At 40.4% G+C, this 25,356-nt stretch overlaps 1 protein-coding gene across 3 annotated transcripts in view; it reads right to left on the bottom strand.

The window, feature by feature from the left end:
* Positions 1-25,356, bottom strand: part of LOC126249447 (probable aminoacyl tRNA synthase complex-interacting multifunctional protein 2) — a 36,613-nt gene that overhangs the window by 220 nt on the left and 11,037 nt on the right. For all 3 annotated transcript variants that reach the window (XM_049951117.1, XM_049951104.1, XM_049951111.1), the window contains exons 3-4: positions 22,384-22,606; positions 1,263-1,652 (exon numbers count right to left, since the gene is read on the bottom strand). In XM_049951117.1, coding sequence (XP_049807074.1) covers positions 1,263-1,652; positions 22,384-22,606 — 613 coding nt within the window. The remainder of the gene's footprint in view (positions 1-1,262; positions 1,653-22,383; positions 22,607-25,356) is intronic.

The following is a 25,356-nucleotide window of genomic DNA, read 5'->3' as shown; positions in this document are numbered from 1 at the left end:
AAATTTTTAATTAGTACTTATACTGTTATCACAATAACATACAAAACAACTTGGTTACTAATGTGACAGCGGACATACTTACAAATACAAGCTAACTTATTTTCAAAGCCAGACTTATCTCCATTGACATGCTAGCTTTTTTATATGTCATCCATATCTGACAACATCTGCATTTCAAATAGAGATGCTCCTCCAAATATAATTTATATCAAGTTGTAATACACATTAACCCCTTCTATCTGCTTGTTATATAATGGGAGGAAATCTCTTACATGTTCTGAACTACATATGGTGTATCTTTGTGGAGTTTAGAGACAAAGAAATGGCTGGGAAAAATTTATTAATGTTCATCAAAATTTCAGTAACCACTCTTCCTGGAACTATACTTGATTTCCTTTTCAATACAACGTTTATATTATCTGCAAATAGAATAAACATGGTATCTGCTAATGTTACTGATGGAAGGTCATTGATATACATAATAAGTAGTAAAGGCCCCAAGACAGAACACTGCAATATCACATGTGATTACTTCCCTGTGGGTTCACGACTGATAGCTTAATACAGGACTCATTCATATTGACACCCTGTATTTCCTGTCGGTGAAACAAAACGTGAATCATTTTGCAGCATTTTGTGTTGTACAATAATATTCTAATTTACTTAAAAGGATATTGTTATTTACACAGTTAAATGCCATTGAGAGAACGAAAATCAGAGATCACAGAATATACAGTTAGACTTTAAATTAGTGTCTAATGAATTAAGAGATGTTGTTGTCATATGTATAAATATCCTTCTCAATATCACAACTTTTTAGAAACCCAAATTATGATTTGGACAGCATATCATTTGTTATGAGATGGTTAAGAAGCTGCTTGTACATCACCTTTCCTCAAGTTTTCAAGAATAATGGCAAAAATAAAAATGGATGGAACTTTGATTGTATTTCTTTATTTTTAATCTTCTATGGAGGCACTTTGTAGCTTGAACGTATAGCAATTATTTTAGCGATGCTAGATGACTGTTCTACCCTTCCCCAACTTCAGCTTTCACCAATTTGATAAAACATACTAATGACACACAAAAATGTATATTTCATCCTCTGATTCATATTAGTCTTTTAGATGATAAAATGATAGTACTGATAGCAAAGAGATTTTTCATGCTAGGTGTCAACTAATCTTGAAGCACTGTTTCATATTCAGTGTATGTAATATATTGAGTTGTCGGCCCTAACAATTGTTGTAAACTACACTTACCTGCTGAAAATATTTCACTACAGCGTTGAAACCATGTAACAACATTACTTGCAAGATCTTTGCGGGTGGCTTGGTCAACCTGCTTCAGCACTGACCAGAAGGCAATGTCCGCCACTGAAGGGCTTGTTTTTCCAAGAAGATAATCAGACTTTCCTAGCTCAGAGGTGATTGTAAATATTCCTTGGAGTTTCTCTTTCTTTGTTCTACAACGAGCTATGTGGTAACATGAGTCCAGTATTTCATCAATCTTTGTTTGGTCAAAAAGATTCTCACTCTGTTCGTAATTGTATTCTACTGGTCCCACTCTGCACAAATACCTCAGGATGTTTGGTTCACCACGTACAGTTGACTGACTTATAGGAGAAATTACCATCTCCGTTTCAGCTCCAACTGAAAAAAGGGGAGAGACAGTGAGAGTGTCAGAACCAAAACGAAATGTTGCATCTGCTAACATATATTTGGCACTACTGTTTACCACCATCAACAATAACATGAGGGTTGTTTTTTTAAGTAAGGGCCGTTTTTATTTTTAAAAAAAGATACAAATACTTTTGTAAAAAAACTTTTATTTTCTGATTCTACACACGTTTACCTATTTTTCTACATAGTTGCCTTGTTTATTTAAGCACTTGTCATACCGTACAACTAAGTTTTTAATTCCCTCTTCAAAGAATTCGGCCGCCTGCTCCGACAGCCAAGAGTTCACGGCCGCTTTCACTTCATCGTCGTCATTGAAGCGCTGCCCACCAAGATGGTGTTTCAGGTGCCGGAAAAGGTGAAAATTGCTAGGAGCAAGGTCGGGGCTGTATGGTGCATGGTCCAAAACTTCCCAGCCAAAAGAATCAATCAAATCCAGAGTCTTTTGAGAGGTGTGAGGCCTAGCGTTATCGTGCAGGAGCAAAACTCCTTTTGTCAGCATGCCGCGCCTTTTGTTCTGAATCACTCTGCGGAGCTTCTTTAGAGTTGTACAGTAGGCATCTGAGTTTATTGTCGTTCCTCGTGGCATAAAGTCCACTAGCAAAACACCGCGCCGGTCCCAGAACACAGTTGCCATAATCTTGTGCTTTGACAGCGTCTGTTTGGCTTTGACCTTGACGAGTGAGGTTGTGTGTCGCCATTCCATCGATTGTCACTTGCTTTCGGGAGTGATATGGGATACCCATGTTTCATCTCCAGTGACAATTTGCCTCAACATATCATCTCCTTCTTCCTCGTAACGAATCAAAAAGTCCAATGAAGTGGCAAATCTCTTCCCTTTGTGGTCCTCTGTGAGGAGTCTGGGTACCCACCGAGAACACAGTTTCTTAAAGTTTAGGTTTTCAGACACAATTTTGTACAAAACCGATCTTGAAACTTGTGGAAATTCCAAAGGAAGAGTGGAAATTGTGAATCTTCTGTCCTCACGAATCTTTGTTTCGACTGCAGCCACCAAATCATCAGTGATCACAGAGGGCCGGCCTGAGCGTTCTTCGTCATGGACGTTTTGACGGCCATTTTTAAACTCTCTAACCCATTGACGCACTTTACCTTCACTCATTGCATTCAAGCCATAAACTTCTGTTAACTGACGATGAATTTCTGCAGCTGATAGGCTTCTCGCGGTCAAAAAACATATCACTGACCGTATCTCACACGCGGCGGGCGATTCCATAATCGTAAACATTATAAAGTAGCGCAGCGATGCGTTCACGTCAGCTACAGAGCTGCAACTTGCATCAGTGTGAACGGGAAGGATGCCGTCAAGTGACGTGGTGGCTTGTTGCGGCGTCCGCGCGAACTACGGGACTATACGCGCGAACGGCCCTTACTTAAAAAACAACCCTCGTATTAAGTATTATTGACATAAAACTAACAGTGACACCCATAATTACAATACTCGAGCCAAAAGTGACTATGATAGGATACGGACTAACAAGAAAGCTACAGACCACAGTCCATATGTAACTGGGAGACAATTCTACAATAAGTTGCCAAAAAATATAAAGCAACTCCAAGGCAATCTTTTCATGGGCAAGTTGAAAAATTTGTTAATAGAAAGATGTTTATACTCATTAAAAGAATTCTGAGCTGCAGTACTGTTAGTTTATTCTTTTACATACTGCAGTATATTAGTGGTGGTATTGTTATAATTGGCTAATTGATGTATATAATCATTAGATGTATGGAGTGATATATCATGTGCTATGTGCTTATAACATTATTGCATGGAATGATATACAATGTGCTACTTGATGTATATATCCATTCTTGGAATGACATGATATTGATGAAATTGTACAAAAAATGACGATGTCCAAGACTAAAGTTAACATGGACAAATAAACATTATTATTATTTCTTTCTTTTCTCAGACGTTATGTCTGATCAAAAATGGAAAGTGACGCGGACCTTGATCAAGCGTGACTTCCTTTTAACTGTATGATATATGTTATATTGCATTTAGGAACTTTCGGGTAATTGAACATGTATCAATAATTACGGATTTCTGTAGTTGTATATATAAGTTTGGATGTAGCTGTATTGCATTGATGTACTGGTGAATATTGTGTGGTATGACTCCTGTAGTTGATAGTATAATTGGTATAATGTCAACTTTATCCTGATGCCACATGTCCTTGACTTCCTCAGCCAGTTGGATGTATTTTTCAATTTTTTCTCCTGTTTTCTTTGTATATTTGTTGTATTGGGTATGGATATTTCGATTAGTTGTGTTAATTTCTTCTTTTTATTGGTGAGTATGATGTCAGGTTTGTTATGTGGTGTTGTTTTATCTGTTATAATGGTTCTGTTCCAGTATAATTTGTATTCTTCATTCTCCAGTACATTTTGTGGTGCATACTTGTACGTGGGAACATGTTGTTTTATAAGTTTATGTTGTAAGGCAAGCTGTTGATGTATTATTTTTGCTACATTGTCATGTCTTCTGGGGTATTCTGTATTTGCTAGTATTGTACATCCGCTTGTGATGTGATCTACTGTTTCTATTTGTTGTTTGCAAAGTCTGCATTTATCTGTTGTGGTATTGGGATCTTTAATAATATGCTTGCTGTAATATCTGGTGTTTATTGTTTGATCCTGTATTGCGATCATGAATCCTTCCGTCTCACTGTATATATTGCCTTTTCTTAGCCATGTGTTGGATGCGTCTTGATCGATGTGTGGCTGTGTTAAATGATACGGGTGCTTGCCATGTAGTGTTTTCTTTTTCCAATTTATTTTCTTCGTGTCTGTTGATGTTATGTGATCTAAAGGGTTGTAGAAGTGGTTATGAAATTGCAATGGTGTAGCCGATGTATTCATATGAGTGATTGCTTTGTGTATTTTGCTAGTTTCTGCTCGTTCTATAAAGAATTTTCTTAAATTGTCTACCTGTCCATAATGTAGGTTTTTTTATGTCGATAAATCCCCTTCCTCCTTCCTTTCTGCTTAATGTGAATCTTTCTGTTGCTGAATGTATGTGATGTATTCCATATTTGTGGCATTGTGATCGTGTAAGTGTATTGAGTGCTTCTAGGTCTGTGTTACTCCATTTCACTACTCCAAATGAGTAGGTCAATATTGGTATAGCATAAGTATTTATAGCTTTTGTTTTGTTTCTTGCTGTCAATTCCGTTTTCAGTATTTTTGTTAGTCTTTGTCTATATTTTTCTTTTAGTTCTTCTTTAATATTTGTATTATCTATTCCTATTTTTTGTCTGTATCCTAGATATTTATAGGCATCTGTTTTTTCCATCGCTTCTATGCAGTCGCTGTGGTTATCCAATATGTAATCTTCTTGTTTAGTGTGTTTTCCCTTGACTATGCTATTTTTCTTACATTTGTCTGTTCCAAAAGCCATATTTATATCATTGCTGAATACTTCTGTTATCTTTAGTAATTGGATGAGTTGTTGATTTGTTGCTGCCAGTAGTTTTAGATCATCCATGTATAGCAAATGTGTGATTTTGTGTGGGTATGTTCCAGTAATATTGTATCCATAATTTGTATTATTTAGCATGTTGGATAGTGGGTTCAGAGCAAGGCAGAACCAGAAAGGACTTAATGAGTCTCCTTGGTATATTTCACGCTTAATCTGTATTGGCTGTGATGTGATATTATTTGAATTTGTTTCGATATTAAGTGTGGTTTTCCAGTTTTTCATTACTATGTTTAGGAACTGTATCAATTTAGGATCTACTTTATATATTTCCAATATTTGTAGTAACCATGAGTGGCGTACACTATCAAAAGCTTTTTGGTAATCAATGTATGCGTAGTGTAGCGACCTTTGTTTAGTTTTAGCTTGATACGTCACCTCTGCATCTATTATCAGTTGCTCTTTACATCCTCGTGCTCCATTGCAACAGCCTTTTTGTTCTTCATTTATAATTTTGTTCTGTGTTGTATGTGTCATTAATTTCTGTGTAATGACTGAAGTTAATATTTTGTATATTGTTGGTAGGCATGTTATGGGGCGATATTTAGCTGGGTTTGCTGTGTCTGCTTGATCTTTAGGTTTCAGATAAGTTATTCCATGTGTAAGGGTATCAGGGAATGTGTATGGGTCTGCAATGTAACTGTTAAATAATTTAGTTAGATGTGAATGTGTTGAGGTGAACTTCTTTAGCCAGAAATTTGCTATTTTATCTTTTCCAGGGGCTTTCCAATTGTGAGTAGAATTAATTGCTTGGGTGACTTCATGTTGCAAAATTATCACTTCAGGCATTTGTGGTATCATCTTGTATGTGTCTGTTTCTGCTTGTATCCACCGTGCATGCCTGTTATGTTGTACTGGGTTTGACCAGATGTTGCTCCAGAAGTGTTCCATGTCTGATATGTTTGGTGCATTGACTATTTTAATGTGTGTGTTATCTATTGTCTGGTAAAATTTCTTTTGGTTTGTGTTGAATGTTTGGTTTTGTTTCCTTCTATTTTCACTTTTTTTGTATCTTCTAAGTCGTTTGGCCAATGCTTGTAATTTCTGCTTCTTTTCATCTAATTGCTCTATCGCTTCTTGTTGTGAGATTTTACCTAACCTTTTTCGTTTTTTTTTCTGACATTTCATTTCTTATAAATTGTGTTAGCTGTCCGATGTCTTTTCTCAGTTTTTCTATTCTGATATGTAGCCTGTGTTGCCATGCTGGTTTTGTGGGTTTCTTCTGTGTGTTGATTGGTTCTGATCTCTGCTTAGTGTGTATATTTAGTGTAGTGAGTGCTCCTATACAAACCAGTAGTTGTTACTCTTCAATAGTTGTGTTTTCATTTATTTTGTTGTGTATGATTGTGTTGATAATTTTTATTGTTGTTTCGACTTGTGGGTTACTTGGCAGTCTATGCAAGAATGGTCTAATGTCTGTATTTGTGTCTTTGTATTCTATATATGTCAGCTGAAATTTTTCTTCTATATCTAACATGTGTGTCACTTCGTGTTCTATTTGTGCTTGTTCTGGTGGCTGTCTTAAGATTTCGTTTTCCTCTGATTGTTTAATTGATGCGTGTTGTTCTTTGTTTGTTTGCTCTGGGATGTTTGAGTCCATTACTGTATTTTCTTCTTCTTCTGATTGCACATTATTTTGTTCCAGTATTTGTTGTACTTGTTTGATGTTTTCTAATTCTGACTGGGGTATCCTGTTATTTTTGATTATTACACGGATCTGATCAGCTAGTCGTTGTTCTGTTAAAAATTTTAATTCTGGGTATCTGGTAATAAATGTTGTGTATACTTGTGATCTGTATCCAGTTGTGTTGGTTCCTAGGTTTGTTGCTTGGTAATAACAGAACATGAGGTGTCGATTAACTTCATCTGACCATCTCATCCTCTGTCTTTGTTTTCCTTCTAGGGTGGTTGCAGGAAGCATATCCTGCAAAACACCTCTATTTGGATTTAAATCATTTTCCAGTTGGCTAGCAGTGTCGTTGCCATTGTGGGCGGGCGTAGGGTTCAAGCGTCGTCCCCGACCATGACGGCGCTTGTCCGAGGCTTCTTTAGTTCTGTCCTGAACCAACTAATCACACTAAAAGGGGGGTTAGCCCTATTAGTGGTTTGTTCTTTTCGTCGCCTTTTACGACTGGCAGAACATACCGGAGGCCTATTCTTTTCCCGGGCCTCCACGGGTGTTATTATTATTATTATTATTATTACTACTGCTACTACTACTACTACGACGTAAAGGAGTTATGCTATTTGGGGAGCAAAACAACTGATGATGGTCGAAGTAGAGAGGATATAAAATGTAGACTGGCAATGGCAAGGAAAGCGTTTCTGAAGAAGAGAAATTTGTTAACATCGAGTATAGATTTAAGTGTCAGGAAGTCGTTTCTGAAAGTATATGTATGGAGTGTAGCCATGTATGGAAGTGAAACATGGACGATAACTAGTTTGGACAAGAAGAGAATAGAAGCTTTTGAAATGTGGTGCTACAGAAGAATGCTGAAGATTAGATGGGTAGATCACATAACTAATGAGGAGGTACTGAATAGGATTGGGGAGAAGAGGAGTTTGTGGCACAACTTGACTCGAAGAAGGGATCGGTTGGTAGGACATATTTTGAGGCATCAAGGGATCACCAATTTAGTATTGGAGGGCAGCGTGGAGGGTAAAAATCGCAGAGGGAGACCAAGAGATGAATACACTAAGCAGATTCAGAGGGATGTAGGCTGCAGTACGTACTGAGAGATGAAGAAGCTTGCACAGGATAGAGTAGCGTGGAGAGCTGCATCAAACCAGTCTCAGGACTGAAGACCACAACAACAACAACAACAACAACAACTACTACTACTACTACTACTACTACTACTACCGTATAACACACTAGTACTTTTACGAAACTTCCTAACAGTTACAGCAACATGTTTGCAAGCTCTAATTCCAGCAATCAATTTGTCAGTATTTCTCTCTTAATCATTTTTGAGCTGGATCATGAGTTGTGTCTAGACAGCCCATTCAGTAAACCATTAAATGCAAAAGACAAGAGTTTGACTTCGAATCTGGACTATATACACAGATTTGATCCCAATTCAGTAAACCATTTAATGCAAAAGACAAGAGTTTGACTTTGAACCTGGACTAAATACACAGATTTGATCTATCTAGAAGTACATAACATCACACATTCCAACGGAGGATGAAAGTTCATTCTGGAATTATGGCCTGTAGGTTGCAGTTTGAATGTAATAACATGGGGCAAGTGATGCTTATTGTAAGGCTACAGTGACTGTTATTAGGACTGCTAACTAAAAGAATATCTGGACCAGAGCAGGACACAGTTTATGCAGAATAAACTGAGGAAAAGCAAACCTGCAGTTCACTGCAGCCAATCTGTCTCTCAAATCTTCTTGCTAGCAATCTTTTTGCCAACCAGTCAGATGTGATATTCTTATAATCTTCAGCAGAGTATATACTGCAATACAAATCTGTAACAAGTTAAAATTGTGTGCTAGACCAGTACTCGAATTTCGATATCTGCCTGTTGTGAGCAGAGCAGTACCATCTGTGCTACCATGGACACCTCACCACATAGAACAATCCAGTTTCAACAGTCTCAACTTGTCACTTGTTCTCTTCATAACTGCAATACTGCACTGAGGTGCTCCTGCTAGACACCATTTTTTAAAAATCTGTTTGAAGTCGTAGTGACTGGGTCTGTGGTAGTAATGAACTATTTTTCATAACTGACCATAAATACACATTTTTGTAGTTGCATTGACCAATATGTAATTTTATATTTCACACAGCAAAAAGCTGATTTCCAATACCATGCTGATCAATCTGTACTAGACACTTTGATCAATTAATAATGCTAAAACAGAGACATCTAAATTGCTAGCTAAAAGCTGTGCTGATATAGACTAAAAAATGTTATATATGAGGTGTGATCAGACTAAAAAATGCCATATATGAGGTGTGATCACAAAGTAACAGGAGTTTTTGTTTTTCTTAAAGAATCTTTATTTATTCGGCAACTTTGTAACTTCCTGGCAGATAAAAACTGTGTGCTGGACCAAGACTCGAATTCAGGACCTTTGCCTTTCGCGGGCAAGTGCTCTACCAACTGAGCTACCCAATAGAGCACTTGCCTGCGAAAGGCAAAGGTCCCGAATTAGAGTGTCAGTCCGGCACACAGTTTTAATCTGCCAGGAAGTTTCGTATCAGCGCACACTCCACTGCAGAGTGAAAGGCTCATTCTGGAAACTTCAAGTTTGCCCCCTTCAAAGTAACCCGCCTCAATATACCACACTTGTACCAGTGCTTTTTCCAATCCTGGAAGTACTTCCGGAACTCGCGTTTTGTTATAGTGTTCAGCTTCTTCAGCGATTCTGTTTTTATCTCATCAATGGTGGCAACATGACGTACTTTCATGATAACCTTCAACCTCCGGAATAAAAAGAAGTCAGAGGGAACAGTGTGCAGCGAATACTGTGACTGAAGCAACAACTTTTTTCCCTCCAAAAATCATGAACAAACAATGAGGTGTGAGCTTGAGCATTATCGTGATTCAATTTCCACTAGTGTCTTTGGATTGCTTCACACAAAAGGCACATACCTTCCAGGTATTATCTCTTATCAACCTTACGACCATAAGGCACCACCAAGGATGCACTATCCCATTACAATCAAAGAAAACAGTGAGAAGAACCTTCACATGTAATCGAACTTTTAAAATTTTTTTCGGTCTAGCTCTTCAGGCAGATCCCAATGGGATGAATGGGACTTGGTTTTGACATCACAGCCACACTGTCACCTGTTATAACATTCTTTCAAAGTTCTGGATCGTTGTCGACTTCATTCAGCAATTCCTGCACGATGTCTATGTGACTTCGTTTTTGAATGAAAGTCAACAATTTTCAAACAAACTTTGTTGTTACGTGTTTCATGCCCAAAACATCTGAAAAAATTGTGTGGCATGAGCCAAAGAATATGCCACCACCACAAGCAACCTCTCTGATGGTGATTCGGTGATTTTCCAGAACCATTTTCTTTACTTCTTCCACAATGTGGTCAGTAATTGATATGCTAGAGCATCCAGCATGGTCATCCTCTTCAACATATTATCAACTCTCTTTGAAATATTTGTACCACTCGTAAACTATTGTATTATAGTAGATTCGCCAAAAGCCACAGTCATTATTTTGAATGCGGTGCTGCTCTTCATTCCATTTTTCAAGCAAATAATGTAAAATATAAAGCTGATGGATCAAGTGATGATACCATGCTCGCTTGGTTGTTTGCGGTATGTTTCAAAGTAAAGTACTTTTAGTCCAGCAGCTCATTATGACGTGATCTGTACCTTAATAGCGATTGCATCTGAAGAAAACCTGAAGGTTGGTCTATTCAACATCAGAACTGCATGTTGTCCGACTCAACCAGTAGGTTTCAATGACAGATCAGGTCATGTTTGTTGCTTCAAGAAATCATTATATGGACTTACGCAATCACCTCATTGATCGAATAATAAATTAAACTCATTCATGAAGAAAAATGGATTTATTGATTTGACAGCAGATCCTTGCATTTACGTTCAACAGAGCAAAACAGGAAAATCGCTGGCTGCTACTTATGTTGACGATGGTCTCATCACACGATCAACTGAAAGTGCACTGAATTCATTTTTAGACCTGTTAAAAAACGAGAATTCAAAAGAACAGTGGGCTCTTTAGTCTCATGTTTAGGCATGTAAATGCAACAACGAACAGCACTGTTCCTTTTCGTTAAGCTCTCATATCATTAATGTATCTGACATTTTACATATATAGAACTTGCTTATGACATTTCAAAAGTTGCTTTACAGATGCTAAACCCACTTCTTCTGACTGGATCATCATAAAATGCATTTTAGGACATCTTCGTGGTACCTCAGACTTGGGTCTCTTCTACATTCCATATGGTGGTAAATTTTGTGCCCATGCTGTGTCGATTTTTCGGGCAACAGTAAAAGGCGACAATCAACTTACGGTTTTGTCTCAACGAGCAGAGAGACAGCTCAGTTGTGGATATCTCAGGTGCAGAAGTCAGTTGCACTATCCACTGCTGATGTGGAATTCATTGCTGCCAATGCAGGAGCCAAGGAAATAGTATAACTTAATCGACTGTTATGTGAGATTAGTGGAAAAAGGGACACAACTGTATTATTTAATATGATGATGGCGCCATTAAATTAATGAAAAATCCAGTGTGCCACAAATGTTCTAAGCACTTTATTATGTTTCCAGGAAGTTTCACTTTATTATGTTGTTCTTGAACACTATCAAATGAGAACATCAATGAGGAATGTGTGTGTTCTGAAAATCAAGTTGGAGACATGTTTAAAAAGCCTTTAAACTCAAATTTAGTGCATTGTGTATTTAGTATCCCCACCACTGGATATAGGGACACACATGAGATGTCATAGGTCTCTCAGCCAAGTCGTGCGGAAAGCTAACACAGATGGTGCCTGCAGAGAATAGTGAGCAGACCTGCTGATCCAGGTGTTTACTTGCCAGGCAAGTCAGTTCTTACGCTAAGATTGACTAACACAGACCCGGCTTCCACATCACAGTGTGCTCTTGGTTTTGCCTACTAGCTGTTTCGGTCATTTGGAGTAGTTGCATGTGTGCTTTCTGCGTACCAGTCTCTATGTTGTCTTCAAACTTGCTGCTCTCCATAGATTGACCCTGATATCGAGTTTTCCCTGTTCTGGGGTTCAGCTCCCTAGCTTCCTAGTAGATCATCCACCATCGACTAGAACAGGCCGGTTTAGTGGTGCTGTCACACCTGAGCAGATACGCATGTGACGTTTTGATTTTTTCTAGTAGCATTAATTTGTGGCCACCATTGACCCAACATTTGTTCAATACTGGCAGGAAAAACAGCTCAGCAGCAGCAGATGCAGGATCTGCTCAAACACAATATGGAATTGATCCATCCTCATGCAGCACTAGTGGCAGGGCAGCCACCTTCACCCTCAGAATAGCCTTTTTTCAGAGCAGCCTTCTCCCCCACCACCCCTGATGCCATTCACCAGTTTTGAAGTGTTGAAAGAGAGATTACTTGGACTGGTTCTTGATGCATTGCTAGGTCAGGTGCATGCTGCTTCAGCTCATAATACCGCCTTGTTATGGTCCAGTAGTGCTGGTTGTACGAAACCATGCATAATTTGAAGCCCTATACTAAGCCTGACAAAACTTAACTTGAGGATGTTGAATAGACCAACCTTCAGGTTTTCTTCAGCTGCAGTCATTATTAAGGTACAAATCGCATCATAATGAGCAGCTGGACTAAAAGTACTTTACTTTGAAACATACCGCAAACAACCAAGTGAGCATGGTATCAGCACTTGATCCATCAGCTTTATATTTTACATGAAGTGCCTGTTGATTATGTACAACATGTTCATCTGTCAGAGACAGCAAAGGACTTGGAAGAGCAGTTGAACGGAATGGATGGTGTCTTGAAGGGAGGATATAAGATGAACATCAACAAAAGCAAAACGAGGATAATGGAATGTAGTCGAATTAAGTCAGGTGATGTTGAGGGTATTAGATTAGGAAATGAGACACTTAAAGTAGTAAAGGAGTTTTGCTATTTGGGGAGCAAAATAACCGATGATGGTCGAAGTAGAGAGGATATAAAATGTAGACTGGCAATGGCAAGGAAAGCATTTCTGAAGAAGAGAAATTTGTTAACATCGAGTATAGATTTAAGTGTCAGGAAGTCATTTCTGAAAGTATTTGTATGGAGTGTAGCCATGTATGGAAGTGAAACATGGACGGTAAATAGTTTGGACAAGAAGAGAATAGAAGCTTTTGAAATGTGGTGCTACAGAAGAATGCTGAAGATTAGATGGGTAGATCACATAACTAATGAGGAGGTACTGAATAGGATTGGGGAGAAGAGGAGTTTGTGGCACAACTTGACCAGAAGAAGGGATCGGTTGGTAGGACATGTTCTGAGGCATCAAGGGATCACCAATTTAGTACTGGAGGGCATCGTGGAGGGTAATAATCGTAGGGGGAGACCAAGAGATGAATACACTAAGCAGATTCAGAAGGATGTAGGTTGCAGTAGGTACTGGGAGATGAAGAAGCTTGCACAGGATGGAGTAGCATGGAGAGCTGCATCAAACCAGTCTCAGGACTGAAGACCACAACAACAACAACATGTTCATCTTTGCTTGTTCAGTATTCTGGACATCAATCCCATGTGGAGGCACTACAGTTGTAGTCTAACCAGGGCCACAAGCACTCCAGACAGTCATGTGCGGCCCGGATCATTGACCTGTGAGTGCTCTCGCACAAGTGTCGGTTTGAGTCTCCTTTCTGCTTCCTCATATGTAGATTCATTAATCAGGGATGTGACTGTCCAGTTAGCACCCTGAGGTCCAAACTTGGGCACTGGCCTTGTCCAATCCTTATTCGGGCAAAGTTGCTCAGATGGCTGAATCACATGGACTTACAGCAGGCAGTGGTGAAGTAAGATACATGCAGCAAAGTGCCCCGGTTGCCCAGTGGGATGGGCCAGAAGGCCTCGCCTTCTGCAGAGCTGCCATGTGATAACACCATTGACAATTTGAGTGGGGTGAAGTCATAGCACTGCCCCTCTTCATTCGTCGAGAACTCGACGGGTAGAAGTTAACCAAAGAGTCAGGGCCTCACTTGCGGCATTTTTTTCGGTTTACTGTGTTACTTTCCTTCCACTCCTGTTTCTGTCCAATGGGGAAATTGGCAGTCCTGCCCATTGTCATTTGATGCGCATTACACAGGACTGCCCATAGGCAGATGCCATGTGTGAGGTATGCTGAAAAGTAGGCAATTTGGCTTCAGTTTGTGAGAGGCCCCAGTGTTTTCCCTGGACTTGTAGTTTGTCTCCAACACCCTACGAGCATCCCTCAGCATATTCTACTAACGTTGGTCAAGATTTTGTGACCAGTTAAGTTTCAGTTTGACACAGGGGGCAACTGTCAGTCTAATTAACTTAGACACATACAAACTCATGGGCTTCCCTGCTTTCCAATGACTGCAATTGTCTCAGTGTGCTATATATAGTGGTAAATTCACTGTTGGTGCAAAATATTTCTGGGCTAGCCTTTTTACGATTCCAGTTCCTTGTTGAAGTACATTCAGTGTCCTAATTGGTCCCTGTTCAAGATTTGAACTACTACTGTTGTATGAACAGCTGTTTGAGGATACCTTTGTGTGAGCAGAAAATTTCGAGGCCCATGTCTCCCTTACACCATCAACAATATTTAAATTTTATCACCACCATCCCATTCTCTTCGCCATGAGCAACAAAGCTAAGGCTAAGTTGTAGCGTTGGCAGGCACCCTGTGTCATCTCTACTATTTTGTGGAGCCCGTGGGCCACACTTTGCTAGTCATTCAGCAGCCAGATGGCGCCTTTTGCATTTGCACCAATTTTAAACAGACAGTCAATGCACAATATGTTATGGACTTTTATCCCATTCCGTGTCCTGAGGAAATGTTGGTGAAGTTGTCCGGGAGCCAGTATTTTTACAGCATCAACTTGTGCGATGCTTACCTGCACTTGCCACTGGACGCCACTTCTGGAGCACTTTGTGCTCAGTAGCTCTTTTGGGCATTACCAGTTCTGATATTTCACCAGCCATTCCCTGTTGTGTCAAATACCTCAATGAAATCTGATTTATGGAACCCACACAAGAGAAGCATTTACGCAATCTGCAGGCAGTTTTCCAACACCTTCTCAAGAATAGCCTTCATTGCAGATTTAGAAAATGTACATTTTTGCTCCAAACTGCATTTTTTTTGTGTCATATACTTATCATCCCTGCATGTGTGCATGTCAAAGCTATTGTCAATCTGTCAGTGCTCAAAAACAGAAGAAACCTCAGCCCTTTTTTGGGCAAGATTTCTTATTATGCTAAATTTACTCCTCAGGCAGAGCAATCGGACAACCTTTTAACTGGCTTTGCTAAAATGCCATCAAATTTGTGTGGTCTGTGGACTGTCAATGGGCATTTCAATCCCTCAGTGTTTGTGCTCCGCGCTCTTGGGTTTACTTTATGCCAGGTAAACTGTTATTCCTGGCCACTGACACATCCTGGTATGGTATGTAGTGGTCCGGTCACATTGGAACCAAGACGGCACCAAGTAACCCACCATTTACATGTAAAGGACTCTACCAGTGGCTCAATTAACCATATATGCACCTGGAAAAGGAGGCACTGGCCAACATTTTCAGCATTAATAAACCAAAAGCCACTGATTGTATTACCCAATGCTCATTCCACATTACCAGATAGGACGCCCACTGACTGTGTGGGCATGCTTTTTTGGTAATTGTTGCTATGGCATTTATCACTGTTTCATCACCAAGTATGTTAACACAGATGCACCATTGCAGTTGTTGGTGGGACCCAATCTGGAGTTTGATCAACAGGAGGCTCTCATTTTAATGTTGGATGATACCTTACAGTGCAGCAAATATTGTTGGAATTTTTGTTTACAGTGTGGAATGTCAACACCATTATGAGTGCTGACCCTTTTTCGGGACATTATCTCAGCAGTCGAGATGTAATGAACGAGCGCGCTCGATTGGGAACGATTTCAGTATGGCATACATTTTTCCTACTAAAAGATCAACTCTTTAGTCCAGTGGGTCCTCTTGCTTGCTGCAGAGGAGTACAGCTGTCAAGTAGTTGTCCTTCCTGTGTTGTGTCCTCACATACCCTAACTATGAAATGCATCCCACTGGGGTATGTCCCTTATGAAGGCTATGGCATGGCACCACGAATATTGAATGGTGATCGATCTTGACACTGAACATCACGTGCAGGCTTCTCTCGCCTGTGCACAGAACCAGTCTGCAACGACATGTCAGTTTTCCCCTTGGCCAGTTGCAGAGCACCCTTGGGACTGGGTGCACGTTGACAGGCCATTTTTTGGGAAAAATGTGGTGATAGTGGATGTGTTGTCCAATTTCATGTATGTAGTAAACTACCTCTTACGGTGACAACAGCAACTATTCATACATTGTCAGTTATTTTCGTTATCGAGGACTTCCCTGGATCCTCATTTCTGATAAAGGTTGGCACTTTGTCTTCAGGGAATTTGCAGATTTTTGCATTTGCAATGGTATCCAGCATCTGACCGCCACTCTGTTCCACCTAGCTTCTAAGTCAGAGGTTCAGTGATTCGTGCAAACTTTTAAAGATGAGGTCTGTATCTGTCTTGTTCCGTGACAATGTGTTGTCTAGCTTTCTGACCAGTACTGGGTGACACAGGTTATGTGTGCAATCTGGCGGAATGTTTGCATGGACACCAACTGTGGAGCCTCTTGGATTTGTTACACACCAAGTCACATGCCCCTGAATATCGCAGTCCACCACCTTTCCCTTTTGGAGCTGCCATTTGGGCGTAGTCTTCTGGCAGTGGGTGTGGCTGCCAGGTGTGGTGGTGGGCCACAAAGGTCGGCATTTGCTCATGATGGATGTTGGTCACGGGCATCTGACTTGTCATTCAAAGTAATTGTGTATGCAACCTGTTGGAACCGCAGTGCTGCCATCTCCATGTCATCAAACAACAGAGTCATCCACGACATTCTTCCAGAAGGAAACTCCCAACTGTGACAGCTTGTGCACCTGCTGCAGTCCCCATTGCTTGTGCCACCATCCTACTTTCATCCACGGAATAGTTGCTATCGCAACTACTGGTGCTGAGTTCATAGACTTGGAATCTGTGATCTCCTTTCCCCATTTGCCTGTGGGTCAGTCCTTGCCCTCACTGATGCAGGTGGACCACATGTTCCACCAGCAATTTGGCTTGCATCAGCTGGGTCATCGTTGCCTACTTCGGTGGTAGATCCACTGCCATGGCATCTCTCACACTCTCAAGTTTTGTGACAAGATGTCGCGGTAGCAACTAGCCCATTTTCAATCCTAGATGTCCTTTTCATGGGGGAGGGATTTAGTGTATTGACCAACCGACATACATATGAGTGCAGATGAGTTGGCATGGGTCTCATGGCAGAGAACGACATGTGCAGAGTGTAGTAAGGCAGACTTGCTTACCCAGGTGTTTATTTGCCAGCGGCAATACAATGAACCTATTAGTGCTTAGGCTGTGATCAAATAACATGGACCCTGCTTTCACTTCATGCCGAGCTATTGGTTCAGTGTGTTAGTAGTTCTGATCATTCAGGCTGGCTGCTTCCTCTGTGTCAGTCTCTATGCAGTGTTTGGACACTCTGCTCTTCGTAGTTAGACCTGTTGGTTCAGTTTTCCCTCTACTGGGGTTCAGCTCTCTGGTTACCTGGTCGAGCACCCATACTTGGTAGAATAGTGATGTTTGCGGTGACAGGACAGTTTTTCGCCTATGTCGCCCCTACGCTGATACAAAAGTGTACCGAGACAGAACTATGTAATTGATGTGTTTTATTCCATTATTATTTTGTTTTTCTTATTGAAAAGCAGTTTGTGCACCACAGTTAGATTTCGGAAGCTCGGAAGAAGTACTGAAGTAAATAAATCAAAACTTTGATGTGTTTTAGACTTCCTCCTACTGTAGCACCTAGTTTTGAGTTCTCTGTAACCTCTGCCCTAAGAGTGTGTATTTTTTTCTTTTGTTTATACTTTGTCTCCGTGTGCATTGTTTATGTATAACCATGTTACTGTATATAAAGTACACTATTCTTAAAGGTGTTGTGTTCTATTCTTACAACAACAGAATAGACTCATGTTTGACTTTAAACACACTAAATGGCTACATCATACCAGTGAGTTGGTGGAAGTACGTATAAATTACAATATTGTCAACAAGGAAAGTGGATTCCACCTAAGCTATGCATAGGATGTTGCGCTACCATAAATTCACCTAAAATGCTTCTAGCTAACATTACTGCTCACAACTGAAACTATGATATGGCGTCTATGAGAGTGTTGATATGCAGTTCCCCCACTGCCACAATCCAACGCAAGATGGGACACTCACTGCTCAAAATATGTGACTTGGTCACCTGATGCTCCTACAGAGTAGAGAGGTGCAGTCCATGGTTTATAAAAATGCACTCTTACATGATGCCTGATGACAACACTTGGGAAATTTATGAAACCACAATTTCAAGACAGCCTCTCTGAAGATTACTATTGAAGATTTCATTGGTTACTATGGCAGCTACAGAGAGATAATATTACAAGTTTAAAAGTTCACAATGAGCAAATATTTACATTATTATTATTATTATTATTATTATTATTAATAGTAATAATAACTACAAGAAAGCGCACGATTCTGTTGACTGTCAATCCTTATTCAACATCTTACAAGAAAAGTGGCTTGACACAAAAACACTATGACTAATCAGACAGACATTGGCTGGCACAACATGTTAAATTCATGGGTGAAATCTATTATGACACCTTCATGAGCAAAATTGGATTATGTGAAGGTGACGGATTATCCCCACTATTGTTCAACATAGTTCTGGACAAAGTAATGTGTGAATGGGAAAAAGAACTGAAAATCCATGCACACTAGAAATCAACACGACTAGGGTGATTCCAAGACAAGACAGAAATTTCAAACCTAGCTTTCGCAGACGACCTGGCCACACTCTCGGTTAATGAAGTAACGCCAACAAAACAAATAGAAATACTAAAAGAATGTGCAAAAGAAGTTGACCTGCAAATCTCTTTCCAATTCTTCTGCTCAAAATTAAACATACAAAAACTAGATACAAAATATGACAAGGCAAACAGAGTAATACATTTCAAATATGTAGGTGAAATCCTCTAACCTAACGGAGGAGAAAAGATCTCACAGAAGACTTGACTACAAAAAATGAAGAGAACTTACAACAGAGCACAAAACACATAAAATAAAAAATGCATGTCCACTCAAACAAAGATCAGACATTACAACACAGTAATCAAGCCAGAAATACTGTATGCAAGTGAGACACTAACAATTTGAACGAAGAACGCAAAATCATGAAAAAATTCTCTGCCCAAAGCTGACAGAAGAGGAATACAGATTACACTCTGGGAATACACAGAATGGATATCAAACCCAGCAGCATATGTCAGAAAAAGAAGGTTAAAGTTCTATGGGCACATCAAAAAGACTCAACAACAGTATTCTGACACCCATACGAGACGTCATGTCAACAATTCTATGGATCACACAAGTCAAATTTGATCTAAAAAAAAAGTACAGATCAATCCAATAGAAGTTCAAGACAGAAACATATAGAGAGACAAGATATACAAATTGTATGTTAGGTCTGAGACAGAAGCCCTAAGAAACCAGGGGCAATGTAGACAGGACAGAAAGAGACTCGATGGAGAAAAAAATGAGAGAATCATGGAACACCTCAGAAGGAATTCGCAAATGAGGCAGAATGTTTCGCGTGATCCTACTGTGTCTCAATGCAAATAATAATAATAATAATAATAACTAGAGTGAGTTGTACACAATTATAAAACTCAACGTTGAACACAAAGTTGAAAAGAAACAGGTTGGGAGCAACTGTGCCAACAAGAATAACAACAACTCTAATAAGTTACTATCAAACAATGGAAACTCCAGGTTGCAATATTAACATTACAAGGAAAAGGAAAAATTGCTACTCACCATAAAGATGACACGTCGAGTTTCAGAAAGGCACAGGAGAAAGATTGTTGCCCATTTAGCTCTGGTCTAAAGCCATTTCAGAAAAGGGGACAGACACGCATTCATTCCTACAACAAGCACACCTCATGCACACATGACTGCCATCTCTGGCAGCCTGGACCAGAAGGCAACTGCCATGTAGTACGAAAGCTGAAATCTGGAAGGGGGCAGGAATGGGATAGCAGGCTATAGTTGGGGGGGGGGGGGGGGAGGGGGAGGGGGAGTGCTGTCTGGCAGAGTGGGTAGGGACTAGATGAAGGTACGAAAAGACTGCTACCAGACGGAGTGTTGGGAGGCCGTGGGGCAGTGAGATGAGGAGCAGGGTAGAGAAATGGGGAGTGGAAATTGAGAGGATTGGGAAAGGGGAAAGACGGGAGGATGCATTGGCAGAGGGTGGCACACAATGACTGTGAGGTTCGTGAAAACGGAATATGTGATGAGATGGAGAGGGTGGAAACCATTGGGTGGAGGGTGTGGCCACAGTAGCATACCGCAGGTTGAGGCCGGAATAATTTCAGGAGCAGAGAATGTGTTGTAAGGCTAACTCCTATCAGTGCTGTTCAGAAAAGCTGATTGTAGAGAGAAGAACAAGTTGGCTCGCTTTTCGAAACAGCCATTGAAATCAAGGATGTGTTGTTCAGCTGCATGTTGTGCAACAGGGTGGTCTACTTTGCTCTTCACCACAGTAGGGCGGTGGCCGTTCATCTTGGTGTAAAGCTGGTTGGTAGTCATACCAACATAAAAAGCTGTGCCATAATTGCAGCTGAGCTCGTATATGACTTGGCTGCTTTCACAGGTGGCCCCGCATCTGATTGGATAGAATAAGCTTGTGACCTGACTGGAAGTGCAGGGTGGGTGGATCGGGCTGGTCTTGCACCTGGGTCTTCCAAGGGATATGATCTCTGCAGCAAGGGGTTGGGGCTGGGATTGGTAATGTCATAGGAATTGACTAGGATGTTGTGTAGGTTGAATGAGCAACGTTACACCACTTTATGAGGGAAGAGAAGGATCTTGGGAAGGAAGTCCCTTATTTCAGTGCATGACGATAGGTAATCAAAGCCCTGATGGAGGATGTGGTTCAGTTGTTACAGTCCAGGATAGTATTGGATGACCAAGAGGGCACTCTCTTGAACAGGGTGTTGTGAGGATTAGTGGGTGTATGGGGAAATGACATGGGAGCTTTGTTTGCGGATTAGGTCTGCAGGATCGCGTCTGCCTATAAAGGTGTTGGTGAGACCTTCAGTGTAGTGGGCAAGAGATTCTTGTCATTGCTGATATGCCATCCCTGGGTGGCCAGGATGTATGGAAGGCATATTTTTTTTTGTGTGGAAGGGATGCCAGCTATCAAAATGCAGATAATACTGATGGCTAACATGTGGACAGTGGTATGGATGGAGCCTTCAGAGAGGAAGAGGTCAATGCCCAGGAAGATGGCAGGATGGGTTGAGGAGATACAAGTGAAGTGGATGGGAGAGAAGATGCCGAGGTTGTGAAGGAGGGTGTCTTGGCCTGAGTCCAGCTCACAAAGATGTCATCAATGAACCTGAACCAGACAAGGGATTTGGCATTTTGGGGGCTAGGTAGGTCTCCTCTAGATGTTCCATAAATAGGTTGGCATATGAGGGTGGCATGCAGGTGCCCCTGGCTGTGCTGTGGATTTGCTGGTTAACCTCCCCTTCAAAGGAGAAATACTTGTGAGTTAGGATAAAGTTAATAAGGTGTATGACGAATGAGATTGTGTGTCCGGAGTCTGATGGGCGTTGAGAAGGTAAAGCTCAATAGTGGCAAGGTCATGGGCATCAGGAATGTTTGTGTTAGGGAAGTGGCATCAACAGTGATGAACAGGGATCGAGGAGGTAAGGTAAGGGGATGGTTGAGAGCTGGCGAAGGATGTGGTTGGTATCTTTGATGGTGGAGGCCAGATTATAGGCAACTGGTTGGAATTGGTGTTCAATGTTTTGTATCATTATTTTTTCCACTGTTATGGGCAATGAAACAAGAGAATACCACAGATAAACATATGAGTAGCAGATGAAACCAAGGGAATAATGTGAGCTATGTGAAGTCTACAAGATAATCCAAATAAATAACACAATTTGAGTTGTTGTACATAGTGACACAAGTTGGACTGAATGTTTTGAGTTTCACAGCAGCCAGTCTTAAGTACATAATATTGTAATCCTGTAAAATAATGGCATTTGATATACATAAATGTAATGTATGTTGCCATCTAGATCCAATGTTCCTGAAGAGGATCACTTATCTTTATCTCTTGATAAATAATGAAAACCAGAACATTAACTGCACGACTGTTTTCCCATGTGACTCCTATTTCCATGAGAGTTTTGTAACCTCTCATGTAGGAAGTGGTGCTAGTGGTGGTGCTGCTGTTGCTGGTAGTAGTAGTAGTAGTAGTAGTAGTAGTAGTAGTACCAACAATAATAAACTGTCATTTTATTAATTACCTCACTGTAAAATCTTGACATAATTTTTCACTGCACAAAAATAAAGGTTACACATACCATTTTTCCATACAATGAAGATAGTTAACTCTGGCACATTTTCTGTTCCCGTTTGATTATCCATATTACTGAAGCATTCATTTTTAGGTGCATTAACTACAGTCGAATGGACGTGACAGCTTAATCTGAGGTTCACTTTTGCATTCCATAGTCTTGCGAGGGCAATAAGAGAGTAAGGAGGATGTTGTGGACTAACATTTACAACAATATCTTGAAGTCTGTCCTGCAACACAAAGAGAAAATCACATATAGGGAATTCTTAAATATTATATTAACACAATTATTAATTCCACACCAAGAAGCCAAGAGGCACTCATGTTATGATTACAGTCGGCAGTAGCAGAACACTGCTTAAAACGAGGGACATGGAATGAAATTTGATGAAACTGTGGTAGTTGCCAACATTTCCAGTTTTTGGAACAGTATCTTTAAAGAGGCGATTGAAATTAAGGTTGGTGGATAATTTAATCAACAGACAATGGGTTTCCTCTTAGCAAGACATGGGATCCTGTATTATCTCGCATCAAAATTGAATGTTCTTTGGTGCGGCCCTGAGTGCGATAGATCGTTGCCACCAGTGTTCTACAAAGGGCGGCGCCACCTCCCTGTCTTGGAGGGCAGCATCCTTGATGGGCGGTGCATGCACCATGTACTGAATGGTGGCCTATATAGGACGTAGATTTACAGCCTGGTGTCAGTTCTCAGTGGGACTCATCAGCAGAAGCAGCATTCTCCTGAAGTTGGTGATCAGTTGGATCATTGAAATATTGAGTCAAGCTGATTTTAGGATCCAGCAGCAAACCAGAAGAGACTTTCAAGACTTATTACGCCGGGAAAGCCTATGTGGTCACATCACGCTATGTGCTTTAGTGCTGGACAGTAGCAAAGATCTAGTGGAAGTCTTTTATCTTTATCTTGATGATAAACTGATGGATGACTTTGTAAGTACATTAATTCGCACATGGTGGACATCCATTGTCAGCTTGACAGAACTTGTGATGCACAAGTCACAGATCACATGAAGATTAATGCCTTTCTGAAACTCCTCCTATATGCAGGGATTTACAGTCTCCCATCTGCATTTCAAAGACCTGTGGGAGATAGATAGGTTTGATGTATTTGAAGTTATTATGGTATATAAGGGACAGTGTCCTATTCAGAGGCAGGTAGCAGTCACTTCATCCTGCCAGAGTAACTGGTGTGGGGAGTGCCACGTATGGATAGTTGGCTTACTGTCGCTCAGTTGAATGGCTCTCTCCCTCAACAGAAAAATGACAAAATGGAGGGGAGCGCGGGGATGAGGAATGGCACATTGTGTCATGCCAGGTTCCTTGCAGGACCCCTTAAGATGCCTGGTCTGCTCTAGTACCCAGCAAAATGATACCTTCTTCCCCTGATGCCGAGGAAACAACAGTTTATCCTGCATTAACAGCATCATTTTCTCTGCTGGGTACATATACTGCAATGATAGTAGGGCACTAAAGGAATAGGAGAAGATGAAAAACTGTCCACTCTGAAAACACCTCATCTTCCCTTACTACCTTCAGAACTGTGTGGAGCTCTGTGGTAAATACAGCATATTCGTGGTGAAGGAGAATCCTGAAAACATGGGCAGGTAATATTGCTGAACAGTCAAAGGAGTTCTCTTGTTTTAAAATGTCAGTGTACACTAATGTACAGCTGTGAACCCCATCTAAAATGTTATCAAACACAGATTGAAAGGTAATATCTGCAGTGCAATCTATCTTGAAATTTGTCAAGTCTAAAACAATTCTGGGCTTCTTCAAAGCCAAGATGGAGATCTGATCTGCCTTGGTGTAAAACTTGAAAATCAGCCACACTCATATAAAAGACCACTCTTCATGTGAATTGCACAAGGCCCCATTTCTCACTTTCTATTATTAAAAAGTCTTTCTATTGGGGGTCGACCAAAAGTATGGTGTGCAGATGTCTGTGGAGTGAACAACATCTTACAGACCTGTTGCATCAGATGGAGAATCACCACCTGATGTTAAAGCGTAGGCTCACTAGCCTCTGTGCAAGACTTGGTGTAAAGCTGGTAGGAAAGGCCCCAGTGGCCATCCTAATTCCTTCACTATGTACATTTTTAAACATAAGGGTTTCAAATACTCATTTGGTTGGCACTTGTAATCAAGCCTATAATTAGCCATTTTAATATATATAGTAGGAACAACATATGTTTAAAATCAAATGTGAGACCCAGAAACCTCTTCATGCCTCCAAAATTAAGAACAGTGCTTGACATCCTCATCACAGGAAAGCTAAAGATAGAATGTGAACTGTTAAAAAGAATGAACACAGACTTTTCAGCTGAGAAGCTAAAACTTCTTTTCTCCACCCATTCCTGCAGGGTGTATAAGCGGACAAGGAAAAAAAAATCCCGTATTTTTCCCAGTTAAAAATACACTTTCTCCCAGGTGAAAACACGCTTTTTCCTTGTTAAGTGACAGCGTATTTTCCCTTAGCAATCGTTTGAATGGTTATGGATTTATACACGGGCATAGAATCTCCAGGCACTTTAGAAAACAAACTCAGGGAAAAAGACATGTTTTGGAAATCTCTTTTATGTGCAGCAACATGTACGCTGTGTATTTTTGTATTAAAAAAGTATACATTGGAATTCCATCAAACACCGCATGTCACTTTCCGAATAATTGAAACTGAGACTGCAATGAGCTTTTGTAAGCCAGTCATAGCTCATGTCACGTGATCTCGCCAGCAGATGACAGCGGATATTCAGAGCACAGCACACGTGATGTAGTCATCCAACAGCAACATCACTGTTAAGTAGCACGAACACACAAACAGGGAAAGTTGATAGTTTAATGACATAAATGTCTGAACTTCAGGGTTCGAAAATCTTCTAAATGGCTCCTCATCAAAGAGTTGATTTTTAAATGAGAGTCAAGAAATTCATGGTACATTCTCGCACATAGTTCAACTTACATAAAA

This window comes from Schistocerca nitens, chromosome 1 (assembly GCF_023898315.1).
Source record: "Schistocerca nitens isolate TAMUIC-IGC-003100 chromosome 1, iqSchNite1.1, whole genome shotgun sequence".
NCBI lineage: Eukaryota > Metazoa > Arthropoda > Insecta > Orthoptera > Acrididae > Schistocerca > Schistocerca nitens.
Note: the sequence above shows the minus strand (reverse complement) of the source record. Positions and strands in the feature narration are given on the sequence as shown.